The 19933-nt window shown below is 34.0% G+C and overlaps 1 protein-coding gene across 1 annotated transcript; it reads right to left on the bottom strand.

Annotated features, from left to right (window-relative positions):
• Nucleotides 1-18497: 18497 nt before the first annotated feature.
• LOC145000889 (uncharacterized) lies at nt 18498-19519 on the bottom strand. Its single transcript, XM_078960189.1, has one exon. The coding sequence runs from the start codon at nt 19484-19486 to the stop codon at nt 18683-18685; it is 804 nt and encodes a 267-aa protein (XP_078816315.1). The 5' UTR covers nt 19487-19519; the 3' UTR covers nt 18498-18682.
• Between the last annotated feature and the right edge of the window lie 414 nt (nt 19520-19933).

The following is a 19933-nucleotide window of genomic DNA, read 5'->3' as shown; positions in this document are numbered from 1 at the left end:
AAAGCTATTGGGAGCATAAGTGTTATGCTGATAATTCTCATGTTGGTGGGAGCATAATAATTATGATAAGTGTTGCAAGTTATCAATGTTAATTATAGAAAAACAAAAGTTCAATTGGGAAAAATTGTTTTCCTATAATAAAGGGGGATGAAATTATACTTCATTTCAATTCTAAAACCTTAGATTGAGGTTTTCATCATCTTTAGTCAAGGATATATATATATATATATATATATATATATATATATATATATATATATGTGTGTGTGTGTGTGTGTGTATGTATGTATGTATGTATATATATATATATGTATGTATGTATATATATGTATATATATATATATATATGTATGTATGTATATATATGTATATATATATATATATATGAATTTTATGTTGGAATGGCTCAACATAAGGAAATTCATATATATGGGTCTATTATTTGCGTTCTAAAATTCGATTATGATTACGACATCCATTTTCATAATCTGAATTATGAGAACTTGGCAAATATAAATAGAAATATTATATAAAAAAGGATGGTCTAGTATCATGTATTTATGTGAGACAAGATGAATCGTGTCCCATATGCTTCGGGTATAGGATCGATATCATGTGCTATAATATTTATCTGTTCTAAATTTTCCAAATGTCTGGGGCCATTAAGAGGGAAAAAGGTCTAGAATTGGATATGACTAAAATGATTAAGCAATTGCCTAGGATAATCTAAGGTTTACCAAAGATTGGTTGCTCAGGGACAGTTGGAAGTATACTGTTAATTTTGGAAGGACCATATTGACATATTCTGAAAGGAGGCAACTCTTGTTCAGAAGTGATAGTCAAAATGGGAATATGGAAATGTCTCCATAGGTGGAACTTATTCAATCTATGTAAGATTAGAAAACTTGAAGCAAGAAGAATGTTCAAAGCAATGTACTTTGAATATAAGACTTTGTTTTCATGGAGTTGATCTTCATTGCAATACTTTGTAATGACTGTTGACAAGTCTTTGTGACTTTGTGCATAATCATTACAACAAGATCATTGCATATAAGTTTAAAATCTAACAGATTTCAGTAAATGGAAGGAATTTGGAATTCTTGCATTTGTGGTAAGGATTTAAGATTGTGAAATAAGAATCATTGGAATTATTTTCAATCGATCTATTCCAGAAAGTAAAGATCATATACAAACATAGTGTGCATACTTGGTGTATGGCATGACTAGTGTTTAGAAAACATATTGTAAATGCTTGGAGCATGGGACAACTAATGTTTTAATTCAAGTATTAAGTTGATAAATTTGAAAAATTATACAATGAATAATGTGTAACCAATATGGTGATAAATAAAAGGTGTTCTATTTATATTCATAGGTTCTGAGACCATATTGGCTTCGATAATTCTTGTGTTTCACTTTGAATATTTTAACTTCCAGAATAACTAGTTCATTCTTCCTGGATAACTAAGTTATTCAAACCATCCACAGTCGATAATACATTGGCAGTAGGTATTAAGGCAATGATGTCATGAAGTTGGTTTCTAGATTTCTAAGTTGTTGGACATTGCGAGAGTTGTTACGACATTCATGTGTGCTCATAAGTTCTGAGTATGGGGTTAAACTCACACTAATTTGACTCACTTCATGGATTTTATCATGAATGATCATAAGACGATAATATCTTATATTCTTCAAACCTAGAGATATGAGTTGCTGACTATGAGTTGGTTATACATTGATTGCACGAAAATGGATTGGTAAGTCGACGTTATAAAACGTGCCTTTGTGTATGATTTAAAAAGTAGTAGTACAAGCATATGAGTTAAATTTTATGCATTCCTTTTACCCTTGCAGGGATAAAAGCGATATCTATGGGCCCCTCGATGATTTAGTGATGATACCCCTAAGTGCTTGGGCAAGCCTGGACTAATTTGATTTGTTTAATTAGTCGTTCGTCATAAATTAGAAATCGGGAAATAACAAATAGATGGATAGAATGATTATAATCAATGTCTCAGTCCACATGATATCTAGAATGGAGGAATATATGATCTCGTATCTAATGGACGAGTCAATGATATGTTCAGAGGTTGACAACGAATTTAAGAGCTACGATTGCTAGTAGGGTTTTGGAGTCATACACAATAATATTTATAGTGTTATCCAAGTAGGAGACTATCGGATTAGATGTCTAAGACCATAACTGTTACTGGTATGTATTCAACTCGACTTGGCATGGTCCATATGGGTTGCATGGCATCAGAACGATTTGAATAAAATTTTGTGAGAAAAGGATATTTATGATTTATTAATATATTATCAGTTCTAATATATATGAAATCATATTATTTAATTACTATTGATCAAGAAGTAATTTATAATTAATTCTGTGATCAAAAGACACTAATTAAATATTTAGGGATTGATTGTGTAAATCATTCATTCTTATATATGTGGGCTTACGATCCATAGTTCTTCATGTCGGGCTAAACTCATGGATACCCCATGGAGGTTTTAACCCATGGAGCATGAAGAATATGGAAGGACATGAGTTACATGGTGTAACCCCAATAGCCACAATATATACGGACCCCATAACTTAAGAAATCGGCCCTAATGGTTCATATGAGAGGGCTAGCCGATTTTGAACATAAGTAATTTTCTCTCAAGATATTCCAAGTTGTTTTTGGTGTTGTGCAAACCATTTGAGGTGTCACACTTCAGGCACTTGGCTCTTATGCTCCATGAAATCAAGCTACAACACAAAAGGTATGTTACTCTACTTTGTATCTTATTTGGTATATGAAAATGCATGCTAGTTATAGGTTTAATGCCTTGGAAACCATTTGCATGTATAATTAGTGAAAACATAGATCCAAGGTATTTAGAGTTGTATGTGCACCATAGAATGTTGTAGTATACTAAATCCCATCAATTCACACCTTGTTTATGATCCTCGGTATCCCAGTCACAAACTTGAAGGGTGTAATCGAGATTTAAACATGCCATTGAAAAGTTCGATGAATCTCAAAAGAATCTAGGAATTTCAATTCATTTAAAACTTAATATTTCTTTTCGTTTTTCACAGTGGAAATTTGTAAATCGTTATTTACCTACCTTCAAATTATTTGCAATTAGATTACGACATCAAATTTCTGAATTGTAAATAATTGTTTTGGGTCCTAGCCCTAATATTTCATTTGGGTGTTATTTTGGGGATTCATATCTAATCTAAACTTTCTCTTTTATTTTCCTGATGTCGACTTCAAACAACACCGCTAACTCCAACCCTTCAGACTCTTTCTCCCACCTAAACTTATGTGGGAGAGTGATCTTTGATGGATCTAATTTTAACGACTGGATTCACAACATTATGGTCACCCGCTACCAGGAAAAGGAGTATGTTCTCGATAAAGAGCTAAAGGAGATTGACCACAACATTGTTGGATTTGGTGTCTAAGCCCATAACTATAATTGTGATGTACTTGACCCGATTGTAGCAATGTCCTTTTGGGTTGCCTTCACCTGTGCACTTTGATAAGATGGAATTTTGAAAATAAGGTTATTTATTATTTAATTAGTATCTTTTGATCACAAAATTAATTTCAAATTAATTCTTGATCAATACTAATTAAATAATATGATTTCATATTAATATATTATACTTGTAATATATTAATAAATATATGGGGATTGATTGTGTAAATCAATGATTCTAATAGTGTCGTGTAATGATTCATGATTATTTAAGATGGGCTAAACCAATGAGATAATCCATGGATAGTCCATTGACGTTTAACCCTTGGAGGCTAAGTAATATGAAAGGTCATTAGGGTATGCAAGGTATAACCCTAGCATTTGTCACACTATAAAAGGACACCCCTAGAGCCAAAATCGGTTACCCCTTTGATTCTTGAAGAGTGATAATGATTTTGTGCTAAGTAAACTATTCTCTCAAGCCTCCTCTTGCATATTGGTGTTTGTGAACCATTAGAGGCATCACACTTGAGGTGCTCAAGCTTTCAAAGGTCAAGAACTACAAGTCCTTCTAAGAGGTAAGTCATCTAACTAGTTGTATTGTTCATTTGACAATTTGTACGCTAGTTAGGATATATGCTTTGGAAAATTGAAAATATGCATGTATAATTTGAGAAAACATAGATCCAAAGCATTTACGGTTGCATGTGCACCATAGGAGTGTTATAGTGCTCAAAACCCAACAGTGGTATCAGAGTAAGGTTTGTATTCTTTTATACTTGATGCTTGTTAATTTTCAAAGTTAAAAAAAAAAAAAAATTGATTTTCTGGCTTCTGACTAATGAACTCGCTGAGTCCACTGGCTGACTCAATTAGTCCTCTAAGTAATAAGGGCAACTCAATGAGTCAGTTCATGCACTCGTCGAGTCTATGGCTCTGGTTGCAGAATTTCGAGTTTTCTTCGCCTAGATTGGATTGGAATCACTACTACAAACTGTTTTAGATCATTAAATATATTTTTTTATGATATGGTAGTGATTATGCTCATCCAATCACAAGATAACTGTCAAAATCTATTTAAGATAATTGTTGATTTATATGATAAACAAAGTTGCATGCAAATTGTTGACTTGATGTTATCTATTTAATGAGTTTAGATAGATCAATCTTGAATTATGTGATATTTTTAGTTGTTTATCTTAATGTTGTTAATGACCTCCATAGCGTTTCCTCAAGTTATGGAAAATGAAAAGTATCATACATTAAAATGACATTAAAATCATAACTTATGTAAATGAAAGGAGAATTGTCAAATATTAAGATAATAGGTTAATTATTTGTATTATTTGACATGAATTGCCTAGCTATATGAGTTAGATAAGTTCACTAGAATATTATATGTTAATTTTCCTTGTTAGAATTGATCTAAATGTTCTTTAATGAGTTCCATAACTTGCCCTCAAGTTATGGAACATGAAAAGCTTTCCATAAATTTTTTTATGAACTCCATAACTTGTCATTAAGCTATGGAAAGTCAAGAGTTTTTTCATAAAGCCAACACTAAACTCATAAGTTATAAAATTGAAGAGTTTTGACAAGTTTCAAAACTTTCCCTCAAGTTTTGGAATTTTTAAAGTCTCACTAATGAAAGTTTAATTCAAAATCCTAGAGTTTTAAAAGTTAAAATTCAACCCTTATATTTTATAATATTATAAGTTTAGTATATATATATATATATATATATATATATATATATATATATATATATATATGTGTGTGTGTGTGTGTGTAAGACAAGTCAGCCTTACCTTTAGTAGGCCTCATTAACGAAGCCGGTCTATAAGGGGGGTATAAGTTTATTGCCTATAAAATGGTGGTTTAATGAGTGTCCACTCTGACCCACTGCTTCCTTGACTGGTGGAGGGTCGTTAGCCGAACAGGTAGGATATGACATTAATTCTCGTTAAAAGTATAATGACAAATATAAAGTAACTAAACTTTTATTAAATTCTCATTCTTAGTTACTTTTGGGAAAATGTGAAAATGGTGCTATTTCATGAAATTGCATTTTGCACCTTGTTAAGTCGTTAGTGGAGCGTGTGTGGTTAACCGGCACACAAACGGGGACTGATAATGTGTGGCAAAGGGTAGCTTGATGTTAATGATAGATCAATGGAGCGTATGTAGTTAACCGACACATTGGTTAGGTGATCTGTAACATTGAGTGTACCAACCTAATTTGTATGGTTATTCACACCTTGTTTGTGATCCTCGGCATCCCAGTCACAAGCTTCAATGGCACAATCGAGATTTAAACATTCCATTGAAAAGTTCAATGAGTTTCAAAGGATCTAGGAATTACAATCCAATTAAAACTTAATAATCTATTTCGTGTTTCATGGTGGAAATTGGTAATCATCATTTACCTACCTTCAAATATTTTACAATTAGATTATGGAATCCCTCTTCGCAATTGTAAAATATTGTGTTGGGTCCTAGCATTAATATTTCGTTGGGTGTTATATTAAGCACTTAAATCAACGAACTTGAATTTCTCTCGTTATAGATATCTAGGTCAGACAACTATGGTCTTCCTGAATCTGTTGGAAAAAGCTTTCCATACGAAGATGATGTTCCCAAAAATCATACTTCACTTCCTCCACCTCCTCCAATTATTCTTCCTAACCCACAAGTTCAATCCCTATTGGCTAGCAAACACCAAAATGGAAGGTCTTTGTGTGCACATGTCTTGGAGATGAAGTCACACATTAACAACCTGGGAATGTTAGGAGTCGTTCAGTCACCTCCTAAGTCATATAGTCAGTTTTTTATAGACTAATATATGACAGATCGCGACACGTCCCTTATCGATCTTACATATTTGCTAATTGTTGTTGAATCAACAGTGATTTGGAGCACTGGTAATCCAAATTTTATTCAAAGATCTACTTCCCAAACTTCCATGGACATTGACAATGGAAACATTGGAAGTCCAGAAAAGGTTTCTTTTCCCAAGGGAAAGGGAAAGGCTATGTATGAGATTGTCCCGTGTACCATTCCAAAAGAATCTGTTTGCTTTTATTGCCAAGATAAGGGGAATTGGTTGCAAAACTTCCCTAACTAGCTGAGAGATCTAAGAGTTGGTTAATTAAAGTTTTTTTTTACTCTAGTTAAGGTAAGTTCAATATCTAACTCTATTAAGTTCCTACTTATAGATTCTTATTACATGATGTAAAGTTACATTTTGATGTTTTGTAGAATCAAAGAGAAATAAGCAAGCTTAAAGGAAATAGTAAGGCTGAATTTGATCGCAAAGAGATGGATTTTGATCACATGGTTCGATGATCGGATTTTTGAGCTGTTGCTTAAGAGCTATGATAGATTGCTTAGAAATTTGTAATAACATAGTTTTTATTTGTAATTGCATTGTAAGGAAAAGTTTTGCCTCAATTATATAAATAAAGAAAAAAATTGTTATCTTATTTTATATTTCCTTGCAATGACATATGTGAAAATTAGTGTTTGTATTTTTTTAGCAATATGGATTTGATTCTTCCGTTTGTGGTAGTCTCTAAAATTTCCAAATAAGGAAAGATTCTCATCACCTAAGTTTCAACTGGACAGAAACTTGGGATCGTGCAACTTGTATTGTATGATGAATGAGAACTTTCATCTTTGGGAAATTAAGACTAATTCCGTGTCCACATCTAAATGTTAGTCATGTGAAGGACAAGGGGATCAGGTACACTTGGTTGTGCACTGCTCATGTCTACTACAAAGAACGATAAAACTATTCTTTATGGTTTACTAAAGTTAGTAAATATGGTTATGCTTACAAGATTAAGTATAATTCTAAGTCATTGAAAAGTCTCAATGTACAACAGAGTGAATAAGAAAAATCAAAGTAGGTAGAAAGATAAAAGTTTCTCCAATCTGGAAAGATAGGAGAGTACTTGAGTATCGTGTTTTATGATTATCTTAATGATTATGAAACCATGTCACAATTGATCCACTGAGAACGCCTTAGTGCATTTTTTTGGCTAAGAAGAGGAATCATGAATTGTTGAAATGGTTAACTCAATTAAGATGAATCATATTTCGTTCTAATATCAAATATTAGATTCATACTGCAAGATTGTATATTGAGTGACATATCAATAAATGTGGAGTAAAATGTTTTCTACTCTTGTACATATGAAATTGGTAAGTTGTAATGTTTTAGATAAAACAATGATCAACAAAGGCCGATTGTCAATAGTTTTTGTCTTGATAAGAAATCACACTAACTCTTGCATATTTGTTTGTTAAGTAATGTTTCTTGACAGAGAGAAAGTTAGATGTCAAGAGGTAAGTGGCAGTCTTAAAGATCTAGAAAAGTTTCGAGAATGGATCAAGAGTAAACCCATTGTTAATCACTAGCATAAGACTTGAGGTTTGAAACATATCGTGTTGACATATTCTTGTTTCCGTGCCCATTCCAGTTAAAGTTGACTATGCACATGAGTTCTATGACTTCTCAACTGTTTGCATAAGGCTAAGCACTTTGATCAGTGAAAGTTTATTGATTAGTAAGGGTCAGCTGCTCAATAACTTAGAAGACATGGTAGGCCCTTATGCTATTGAGTGGTAAAGAATTAAGATTAGATAGGTTCATTACATATGAGTTTGGATTTGTCACTAACCGTGTGTTAAGATTATGGTTATGAAAAATTCACATGGATAGGAGCACACACACGATAAAAAAATCTAAGTGTCATAGGTTTCCCTCCAAATAATGAAAATGATTGTGAGGAAAAGCTTTCACTAAGTAGATTTTAAAGAGTTAGCAATTGTGATATTTGCATTCTCAAATTCAATTATGACTACGACATCCCTCTTCATAGTTCGAATTGTGAACAATGACAAAAGGTCTAAACATTTGAGACTTATTACAACATGTTCTGAAATTATTTAGACACATATATGATATTTCTAATAAAAGGTGTGTGAGCTTAGATAAAGGCTTATCAAAGCATCTAATTTCAAAAATCTGAACTTTGGTAAGAAAGCTATTAAAGTATTGATTTCTAGAAGTTCAACTAATTTCTGGATTTATGTCACAACTAGTGGGAGCATAAATGTTATGCAAGTAAAAAATAATTATTATGCTAGTAGGAATATAATTATTATGGTAAGTGTTGCAAGTTAGCAATGTTAATTATATAAAACAAAGTTTTCAATTTGCACAGTTGCAAGGATGAAAAGTTGTTTTGCTATAATTAAGGGAGAGAACTTATACTTCATTTCAACTCTAAAAGTTTAGATTGATATTTTAATAATATTTAGTCAAGGATATATGAATACGATGTTTAAATGCTTCAACATTGGGAATTCTATATATGGAAATATTTTAGCAAAAGACTGGTCAAGTATCATGTCTTTATGTAAGACATTATGAATCATATTCTAAATGCCTAGGGCATTAAGAGGGAAAAGGACTAGAACTGGATATGACTAAAGTTATTAAACAACTGCTAAGAACAATCCAAGGTTCGCTAAAGATTGGTTGCTTATGGATAGTTGCAAGTATAGTAATGGATGGACTATATTGACATTATTATGAATAGACAGGATTCTATTAACAATGAGTTGTCATATGGCAAATATGGAAATGTTTCCATAATAGGAGTTGGATATCAAGAATACATGAGAAAGTTAGAAACTTTTATGCAAGAAGGATGTTCAAAGGAATGTGCATTGAATATGAGACTTCAGATCTATGAATTTGTCTTGTAACAATGTCCAATGGAATGTTTTGTAATTGACAAAGTCTTTGTGACTTGTGTACATAATCATTACAAAAGAATCACTACATATAAGTTTAGAATCTAACAAATCACAGTAAGTGACAATAACTTGGAATTCTTACACTTACGATAAGGATTTGGAATTGTGAAATGATTATCATTGGAAATGTTTACAATTGGTCTATTTCACAGTGTAAGGACCTTAGGTAAATATAGTATGCATGCTTGGAGCATGGGATAACTATTGTTTTAATTCAAGTATTAGTCAATAAATCAAAACAATTTACAATGAATAATGTGTAATCAATATGATGATTAAATAAAATGTGTTTTATTTACACTCAAAAGTTTTGGAGCCATATAGGATTAATATTATTCTGGTGCTTCACTTTGCATGTTTTGACTTCTAGAATAATAAGATTATTCAAACCATCCACATTCGATCATACTTTGGAAGAAAGTAATGAGGCTAGACTTTTGGCTTGTAGATTGTCAAAGGCGTTAGACATAACAAGATTTTTCTACACCATTCATAAGTGTTCCTAAAATAGGATTTGAGTATTGGATTCAACCAGCACTTACCTAAATTACTTCATGGAATTTATCACGATTAACTGTGACATGATAATATCAAATAATCTTCAAACAAAGATATATGAATTGTTGACTACAAGTTGGTTGTGCATTCATGATACGAAAATGCGCAAGTAACTTCGTGTTATACAACATATCATTGTGCATGATTTGATGAGTAGTTAGTACAAGCATATAATGTCCACGCTTATCTGTTCGTTTTATTGTAACACCCCGTTTATTATGTAAATAAATAGATAAACATTAATAAATGAATCCAGGCCTTAAGATCCATAATATTTAGTAAGGAGTTGGTTTTGGGTGCCAAAAGTTATTATGTGGATTATTCGTGGGTTAAAGTGTAAATTCGAGACTTATTTTGTAAATGTGTATGAAGGCAGGGGCTCTGTGGTAATTATTGGGACTTAACTTTAAAGAAAAGAGAATGGAAGGCTAAATATGTCAGAATTGAGAGTTGGAGGTTAAAAAGGTAAATTTTGGATTAGTTTTGTAAAGATTTTAGAAGATGGGGGTCGTTTAGTATAATTCGGAGTTATTTTGTAAAGGAATTCAAGGGGCAGAGTTTAAATGGTAATTTGTAGACTTCTTTTGAAAATGATTCTTGAAATGAAGGGTCGATAGTGTCAACATGGAATAGAGTTTGAGGAGTTGGATATATATAACTGTTGCATTGCCCTAATACTAATGCTTGGTACAGCCGCCATCATCGGAAGTCCTTTAGCCGCCGCTTTCTCATAACTTACCATCACCTGACCACTAGCGGTCTAGCTGTCGGACGCCACCACCATTTTAACGACCCGTCTCTGGTATGTTGTTTTTTATATTATTTATTTTAGAAGTTTGCAGAGGGACTCGACGAGTCTATGGCCCTCGATCTACTCTTCCAAGTGCCTTTTTAGCCTTTATATCCTTTTGTATGCATATGTACATGTAAATTTGCGAACTTTACGTGGTAAACCAGCCTTAGGAACTCAGATCTATATATTATATGCAGTGGTTTTGAGCAGAATCGAGTTTTTAGTAATTGCATGCATGCGACTCGGCGAGTCGTTCTTCGGACTCGGCGAGTCGAGTCGCGACTCCCCGATCCTTCCCCTTTGAGTGATTCCGAGTGGGGACCAGTGAGTAGTAGAATGGACTCAGTGAGTCGGAGGTTAGACTCAGTAATGGAGGGACTCGACGAGTTGTTCATACAACTCGGCGAGTCTAAGACAATCTTCAGAGATTCAAGAACAACTCGTCGAGTTGTTCATACAACTCGGCGAGTCGGATGCAGTTAGCCTGAGTTTTAGAATCAAAAGGGAACTCGTCGAGTTTATGCCATACTCGACGAGTAGCAGTGAACAGGGTTGAGAAATGAGAGTAGGGACTCGGCGAGTTGGCGGCCCAACTCGGCGAGTCAGGTCAACTGTAAGTTGAATTTGACCAGAAGAGTTGACCTTGACCAGGAGAGTTGACTTTAGCCAGGGGTAAAAGAGTCATTTTACCCAATGCAGTTATTAGTATTTTGATTGAGTGTATTTGTGGAATTGTAGCCGGGGAGATACCGGAGCAGCAGCAGATAGCTTCCAAAGTCATACACTCAGCAGCCAGATCACGAGGTGAGTTTCCTTCCAATAGGAACGGGTCTAAGGCCACAATGCCGGTCTGTATAAATAGTAGTAGTTTCCGGACTTCGGTTCGATGCAGATTTTATTATGTTTGATGCCTTCGTGGCTCAGACAGGATTTATGTGTTATGTGTTCCAGGTTACAGCCCGATGCAGTATGTTGTTTATGTGTTCATGCTAGTTGATATGTTTATGCTATGCTATGATCAGTAGTTCCGGACTTCTGTCCGATGCAGTCAGTTCCGGACTTCGGTCCGATGTAGTTAGTTCCGGACTTCGGTCCGATGCAGGAGGCAAGGCCTCACTAGTTCCGGACTTCGGTCCGATGCAGTTTCCGGACTTCGGTCCGATGCAGTGGGCAAGGCCTAGTATGTGTTTATATGTAGTGTATGGTATGTGGTAGTTTGGGGGAGCTCACTAAGCATCGTGCTTACAGTTTCAGTTTTGGTTTCAGGTACTTCCGCAATCAAAGGGAAGAGCTCGGGTTGATGGTATCGCATACACCACAGTTTCAGTTGTCCTAGGAGATGTTTCTAGTTTTTCATAAATGTGATTGATACAGTTTTGATACAGTTCTACATAACTATTAGTTACTGTTTTGAAATATTGACGTAGGAGTTTTACTTTGTGATATTATTTTAGTACTTTTAGTAATTGTTAAACAAAAATTTTTGGGTCGTATTTTGGGATGTTTCAAGTTGGTATCAAAGCCTTGGTTTGAGGGATTCGGATACACTTTCCGGTGTGTCTGAACTCAAACTAAGGAAACGATAAAGATTTTCAAAAGAAAAACGTTTTGAAAATGATTTTGGAAAAAGAACTTAGAAAGAAGAAGAGTTTTATAAAAGGAAAATGGTGTGGCGTATGCGATCAACCGAGCTCAAGTAAGTACTCCCAAATTACCCATACAAGTTATGTTATGATTACCAGTTTTAATTTCAGTAGAACAGCATGCTAGAATAGGACTAAGGATCTAGGAGGATGCCTTATGTGCCTGCTATATGTGTTTCAGCTTTTCGAAATTTGCATGCTAGTATTGAGTAGACAATAGTAGGATAGCCTGTTAGGGTTATGCCTGATAGTATGAGCTTAGCATTGTATGCTAGTACAGTATCTCGTTATGAGAATAGATTTGCTTGAATAATTTTCTGTATCCAAATGTTGCTTGCTTTGTGCTTTGTGGGACTCTGAGTGATGGGAGTTAGCGATTAGGTGAATATGTCACATCACATGTGATCAGGGTTGAATAATCTCAGAGTGTTGGATTTGGCCCTATTGCGCAGCTCTTGTTTGAGTCTAACCGTTGTAGAGACGAGTCTTTTGCTCGAAGGATTATCTGAGCCTCATTACATGTGATGGTGTTCAGGTAATGACTAATTAGCATTACAAGGAGGCCTTCAACAGCTGAGGACTGTTTTAAATGGAGTTAGAGATTTCCCCTAGGGCAAGCCTAGGATGAGAGTAGCAGAGATCAGTAGTAGTAGAAGTGACTTGGTGGAGTCATGACAGTTCTTGAGGAAAGTACGGATAGATGTGGAAGGTAGTATGGGCCCGTACTACTGAAAGTAGAGGATCCGTACTCCAATCAAGGAAGGTCGAGACAAGATCAGGAAACTAGTATTGGTATCAGTGATCCCTTGAGATATTTCAGTTTTCTGATGTTGCTATGATTTGTTTCAGAATGGTAGTTTTGCGTTCGAGGCCAGCAATTGGCAGTTCAAGGTTCCTTCATAGAGGTTCGTATCATTTTCTGTCGACTACCATATAACATCGTTGATAACATCAGCCATCTAGTTACTTGGCACTACGACATCTACAGTCGGAGAATTTAAAGGTTCGTTGTGATATGTCCACATTTTGTATGAACAAATGAAACCATATATACGAACATGATGTCTTATTGCTTTCAGATCCATGAAGTAACGGTTATCACATTGCTCACAGGGACATCTGGTTTCACCATTACTATGTAGGTGTGACATGGATCTCTCAACAAAAGAGTCGAGTCCTAGTTGGAACTCGGGAGATTGACAGTGTGAATTAGTAGTCCAGCTTTTATTAATAGACACGATGCAACTGAAATATAATTTAGTATTTTGGGTTTACTCTCTAGGAAACAAAAATAAAGTTGAGTATTCATATAGTCGATGATTCAATAAGTATCCCCAAAATGGGAACACAAGATCAAATAATTTGAAACGGATAGAATATTCACATTTGTAGGCTTCTAAACTCACTTTTTGAATAACATTTCTCATATGTGAACGTGTGCTACATGCTTGTCTGTTTCAAGAAAAAAAAAACTCGAAAGCATTTCCCCTTAGCTTCCAAGTATATATATATATATATATATATATATACCCGATAAGCAAAGAGAAAAAGATAATCGAATCTTTCATAAACAAACAATTATGTAATACATGTTCACATTCTAAATGAGATTAAATATTCAAAAAGCACTTTCAAAATGCGGACAACTCGAAATTAATTTTTAAATTTGCGCAAGTATTTCTGGACTCATGATGATTACAAAAGCATACACGCAAACGAATAGAATTTGGAAGATTTTTTTTTGTCATTTATAGCACCTTACTTTTGTATATATTTTGTTATTTATGGCATATGATTTTGTTTTCAGTTTTCTACAATAGCATTGTACTTTATGTATTATATTTTTTATTCTACTTAATGATTGTACTTTTCAATATATGTTTCTACTTATAATGTCATATTTTATGAATATTATAGCGTTGTACTTTACAATATTTTTATTATTTAATAACATTATACTTTAAATATTATATTTATTTTTTTCATTTGAGCACTATACTTTTTCATAAAATTTTTAATTTATAGTAACATATATAATCTTATTATGGCATTTTACTTTACAATACTTTTGGAAAGTACAATGCTCTAATAGAGAAAAATGAAAAGAAAAAGTTTGTATATTTGTATGTAATTTGGAAAGTACAATGCTATAATGGAAAAAATGAAAATAATAATAATAATAATAATAATAATAATAATAATAATAATAATAATAATAATAATTTGTAAAGTACAAACTAAATTTTTATATTTTTTTCCATTATAGCATTGTACTTTCCAAGTTGCATACAAATACACAAACCTTTTTTTTTCATTTCTTTCAATTATAGCATTGTACTTTTCAACTTGCATACAAATACAAAAACTATTTTTTTTTTCGTTTTTTTCCATTATAGCATTGTACTTTCCAAATTGTGTAACTGTTTTTTTTTTCATTTTTTTCCACTATAGCATTGTACTTTTAAAAAAAACCCTTGATACATATATACACACATTATACATACACATACACTTAAACATGTTTTCTACAAACATTTCATATTCATTATGGCATCATACATTTTTTTTCATTTTTTCCATTATTACATCCTACTTTTTTTTCAATATTTCCATCATATATTCATTTTACACATTTTTTTTCATACATCATACACATTACAATATAGACAAATACACTTAAGCATACATCCTATACATATTATATACTCATTATAGCATCTTTTGTTTGATTTTTTCCATTATAGCATTGTACTTTCTAAAAAAACCCTTTATACATATATACACACATTACATACATAAGCACACACATTATGTATACAAATATACGTAAACATGTTTCCTACACATATTAGATATTCATTATAGCATGATACTTTTTTTTTTATAGTTTCTTCTATAGTAGCATCCTACTATTTTTCATTTTTTCCATACATATATACACATATTACATAACAATATATAAAAATTTATGTATTCTATTTCATGTACTTTTATCATACACATTACATACATACATAATACATACAATATGAAGAACTAGATTAGAATACTTCATGAGATGGAATAGAACGTGTGGGAACGAAATCAGATTAGTGGTGGTGTTGTGGGTTTGTTGTGGTGGAAAAGGCGTTAGATAGTCGGTGTACAGTAAAGAAATTGGAAAAAAAATTCAAAGAATCACCTGTAAAATCCAAAGGCTACGATAGGAAAAAAAAAACTCGGCAAAATCCAGCAGATATCGTCGGTGATGGCGCTCTTGTCGTCGTCGGTGATAGAGGCTGCGAAGGCTTGGTACAATTTCGGGTAACGATCGTCAACGATGAGAGTGAAAGAAGACAGAATACATAAAACGATGGAGGAAGAGAGGTATATATGTGATGACCTTTAGCGACAACGACTATTTATGTCGATGGGGAGACTTTGGCGGTGACAATAAGGTTTTAGCAGCAACACCTTCACGAGGCAAAAAAAAATACCACATTTTTTTCAGTATTAGTTGCAACGATGTCGTTGCAATTGAGGTCGCCACTAATACTTTAAGTGATCTTCATTTACGGTCATTCGATTAGGTCCAAACAACGGATATGGTTAACAAATTTCTTTTGACGTGGATCGTGGTTTTCCATCTTTAACAACGACACATAAACCGCAAACTACGTGTCAACCACTAATGGCGCCGCCCCTATTATGTTTATTTCTTGTAGTGTTTTATCTTTAACTTTTTGTGACTCTTGAATTGCTTGCAGTGGTTTAGTTTGATATGAATTTTGTAACACCCATTGATGTAAAAATTTTAATAATGGTTTTTGGTGGATTTTATTTTTGTAAACCATTACTATATGTAATGACATGTTTAAAAACCATAGCACTAATAGTGCTAAAGAAATTTGGGTGTTACAAGTTTAACCAGTAGAATTTTGTTTTGGATTGACATAGATAATGTGAGACTGAGCAATCAGGATTTCATATGGAGGGTTTCCAAGAAATATGTTGCCTGAATGTTTGCATGGAAAAGAAGTATGTGGATGCCATTGTTTATTGTTCGGATCATACATTCTGATTCTCATTTTGCTAGGAAAGTGCAAGTATAAGAAAAATGAAATAAAATTCCATTTTAAGAAAAAAAAAAGTTTTAGAAGTTTTGGTTGCCGTATTGGCCCGTATTGTCATATTGTAAGACTTTGATTTCATATCTAAATTGAATTTGTATATACACAAGAAAATGTGGAAATTTAGATAAAATATATGTTTTTTGGCAACCACGGAAAGTGAAAGAAGTGATCTAAAAACAAGACATAATATTTTATTCCACTCATACCGGGTATAGGTGATGTCCATATATCGAAATGCACATATATATCAAAAATACTAGAAACGTGAGAACTTGAAGTACTAAAAATAAGGCGAATATGTTTTTCAAGTTCACAAGCTTGAGAAGAAACATTAAGTTTTGCCTTCATTACAAGAATAAATTTATTTGATGCGTAAGACTCACCTAGCTCCTGTCGAAAATTGTTTGGTTGTAAAAATCAGCTCGATGGGGTGCTTCATGAAGCTATAATGCTAATCTTCATGTGCGTAATTTGGAGATTTAAAAATGGCAACGCTCATGCTCTAAACTCGATATCAAAATTGGTGCTCGCATATGAGGTACAAGCCCTTTCACACTTATGGATCAACACTTGGAAAGGGGAGGACAGAATCCGAGGTAGATCGATTGGTGTTGTGACCCAATTCTATAATGTTATTGTAGGTAGTAATTTTCTCTGATCTTTTGCTGTTTTGTTTTAGTTTCCTTTGTAGTACAACACTTGTGTACCTCGTAGCCTCTAGCTAGCTTTTTCTTAATACATATGCCTGCCGTTCAAAAAAAAAATGATGAATAGACGATGTGGCTGGATATAGCTCCACTATATTATCACATCTAAGAAGAATTTTGTAGCTTCAAAAGTCCTTTACAAAAAACCTACAAGCAATAAAATGAATAGTATCATGGTTGTCTTTTGTTAATCAGTGGACAAAGATTACGTTCTCAAGGATATTAATGTTACACGGACGTTATTAATATGGAAACTACTCCCATTGTGGAGAAAAAAGGCATGGTAGCATGAAGTGCAATGAATTGTGAGGAGGTAAAATCTTGGTTGATGACACTGCTCTTGTGGTACCGCTGTTGTGAGACGGTGGCAGGTGAGTGAGGAGAATACAAGGACGACGACAATTCTGGTTATCCATATAAGCCTTCCATGATAGGCCATATGGATAACAAGTGCTACATTGAGCTTCAAGTAACTTTCTTCAAGCATCATAATTAAGTTGGTTGAGATCTAGAATGACAAGAACATAAGTGATGTCGTAAGGTTTGTTGTTGGAGGCAGTAGTATTGCCGATGAGAGCAATATGACACAGATGGTCGTGGTCTAGGTTTAAGTTTATATAGGAAGAAGAAAGGGAGGTGTGAAGGGTTCTCTTATACCATATATTAATTTTGAATATTTTTTATACGTTACTTTGCATTGTTTTAGTGACTAAATACAATTTACAGTTAAATGGGCTAATCTATTCGTGTTGACAACAAATAGATAAAGTATGGGCCTATACAAATAATGTAAAACATGCCTAATTCAATATTCTAATTAAAAAAATTTAATATCTTTATTAAGTTGACTGTTAATTAAATAATGCATTGAAAGCTTATAATAAAGAAAAGCAATGTTTTAAAACCCGGGTCGACCCGGCCGGTTCAACCGGTTGGACCGTGACCCGGGGTAAAAGGTGGGTCAATTGAGACCGGTTTTTTGTAAAAATACGAACCGGATCGAACCGGCCGGGTTTCCCCTAAACCACGGTTCGACCGCTTATGTTGAACCGGTTAAACCGGATTGACCGGTTTTAATAAACCTTGGATAGTTGGATACAAGTATTGAGCGCATAAACAACGAACCGTTTGCGGTTTCTTCAATGTTTTTCAATGTTTAAACTTTGTGGGCATCAAATTATTGGTTTTATATGTTTATGCATTATGCATGAAAGTAAAAATATATAGAAATAGAAAAAGATCATAAACCGGGTTGACCAGACGGTTCAACCGGTTGACCTGTGAACCGGTCATCATACCGGGTCAACTAAAAACCCGAGTTTTAAAACATTGAAGAAAAGTTCACTCTTTTCATTATCTCGAAGCATAAAAATAAAGGATGTAAAATAACAAAATTTTTTATTTATATTTTATTATCAAACAAGCAAAAAGAAGCAACTATTTATTGAATACATAAATCAAATACAAGTCCTAAAACTTTCAACCCTTTTGTCTTGCCGGATTATTATTTCTCTTGAAGTTTCGGAATATAAACTTATTACTATCCTTAAAGATGGCGATCACTCCTTAATGGTGAGGAGGGGGTGGTGAACTGTAGATGTAATGCGGGGGTGGGTACTTTTTCACTGGGGGTGGAGGAGGTGGTGGGGACTTGTAAACCGGTGGTGGTGGTGGTGGGGATTTGTACACAGGTGGTGGTGGTGGCGGAGATTTGTAAACTGGTGTTGGTGGTGGTGGAGATTTATGGAGGACCGGAGTTGGTGGTGGTGGTGACTTGTATACATATGATTTCTTTGGTGGTGGAGGAGGAGGAGACTTGTAAACAGGAGGAGGTGGCGGTGGTGACTTATATATGTAATGTTTCTTTGGTGGTGGTGGAGACTTGTGAACTGGAGGTGGTGGTGGTGACTTGTAAACGGGTGTAGGTGGAGGTGATGACTTGTGAACCGGTGGTGGTGGTGATTTGTAAACAGGTGGTGGTGGTGATTTGTGCACTGGTGGTGGCGGTGACTTGTATACTGGTGGTGGTGGAGACTTGTGAACGGGCATGGGTGGTGGAGGTGACTTGTATACATATGGTTTCTTTGGAGGTGGTGGAGACTTATAAACAGGAGTAGGAGGTGGTGGTGACTTGTAAATGGGTGGTGGTGGTGACTTATGCACGGGTGGTGGTGGTGGTGATGACTTGTAAACATAATGATGCTTAGGTGGTGGTGGTGGTGATTTCTTTGGTGGAGGAGGTGGTGGAGATGAGTAAGGGTAGGCTGCCGTGGCCGATGAAGGCAAGGTGCTTAAAGAAACCATAACTACCGCAAGCGAGATTAAAAGGGTGGCCATTGAAGACATCTTCCCTTTTGTTCCCATTTCCATTAATAGAAGTGGGATCTGAGTTATGAATTTGAGACACCCTCTGATCCTTTATATAGATGAAATATCTTCATTTTCTAATTAAATTTATAATAGTTATAGTAGTCTAATAAAAGAATCATTTTTTTCAACGTGATTCTACCAACTATAATAAATTAAACTTTCTACAATGTAAACTATAAGACAATATGAGACATCCACACATGAATACATCAACATTTGAGTTATCGTCTATTGGACTATTCTTTCATTTAATATATGCATATTATATATTAAATAGTTTTAATTATTCAGGTTAAAATTAAACTGATTACAAACTGATGGTAATAAATTTAACAATTAATTTTTTTTATAGAATTAGTACCTCTATTAAATCCATAGAATAGAGAACGATAGAATGATAAGCACTTTCGGACTCCCTCATAGTATTGACACTGTTTTCCACGGACT

The sequence above is a fragment of the Lactuca saligna genome, chromosome 6, assembly GCF_052625555.1.
Source record: "Lactuca saligna cultivar CGN05327 chromosome 6, ASM5262555v1, whole genome shotgun sequence".
NCBI classification, from domain to species: domain Eukaryota; kingdom Viridiplantae; phylum Streptophyta; class Magnoliopsida; order Asterales; family Asteraceae; genus Lactuca; species Lactuca saligna.
This window is presented reverse-complemented; position numbering and strand designations above follow the sequence as displayed.

Coding starts and splice junctions, on each gene's coding strand:
- LOC145000889 (XM_078960189.1), bottom strand. CDS start 19,486: ATGGAAATGGGAACAAAAGGGAAGATGTCTTCAATGGCCACCCTTTTA.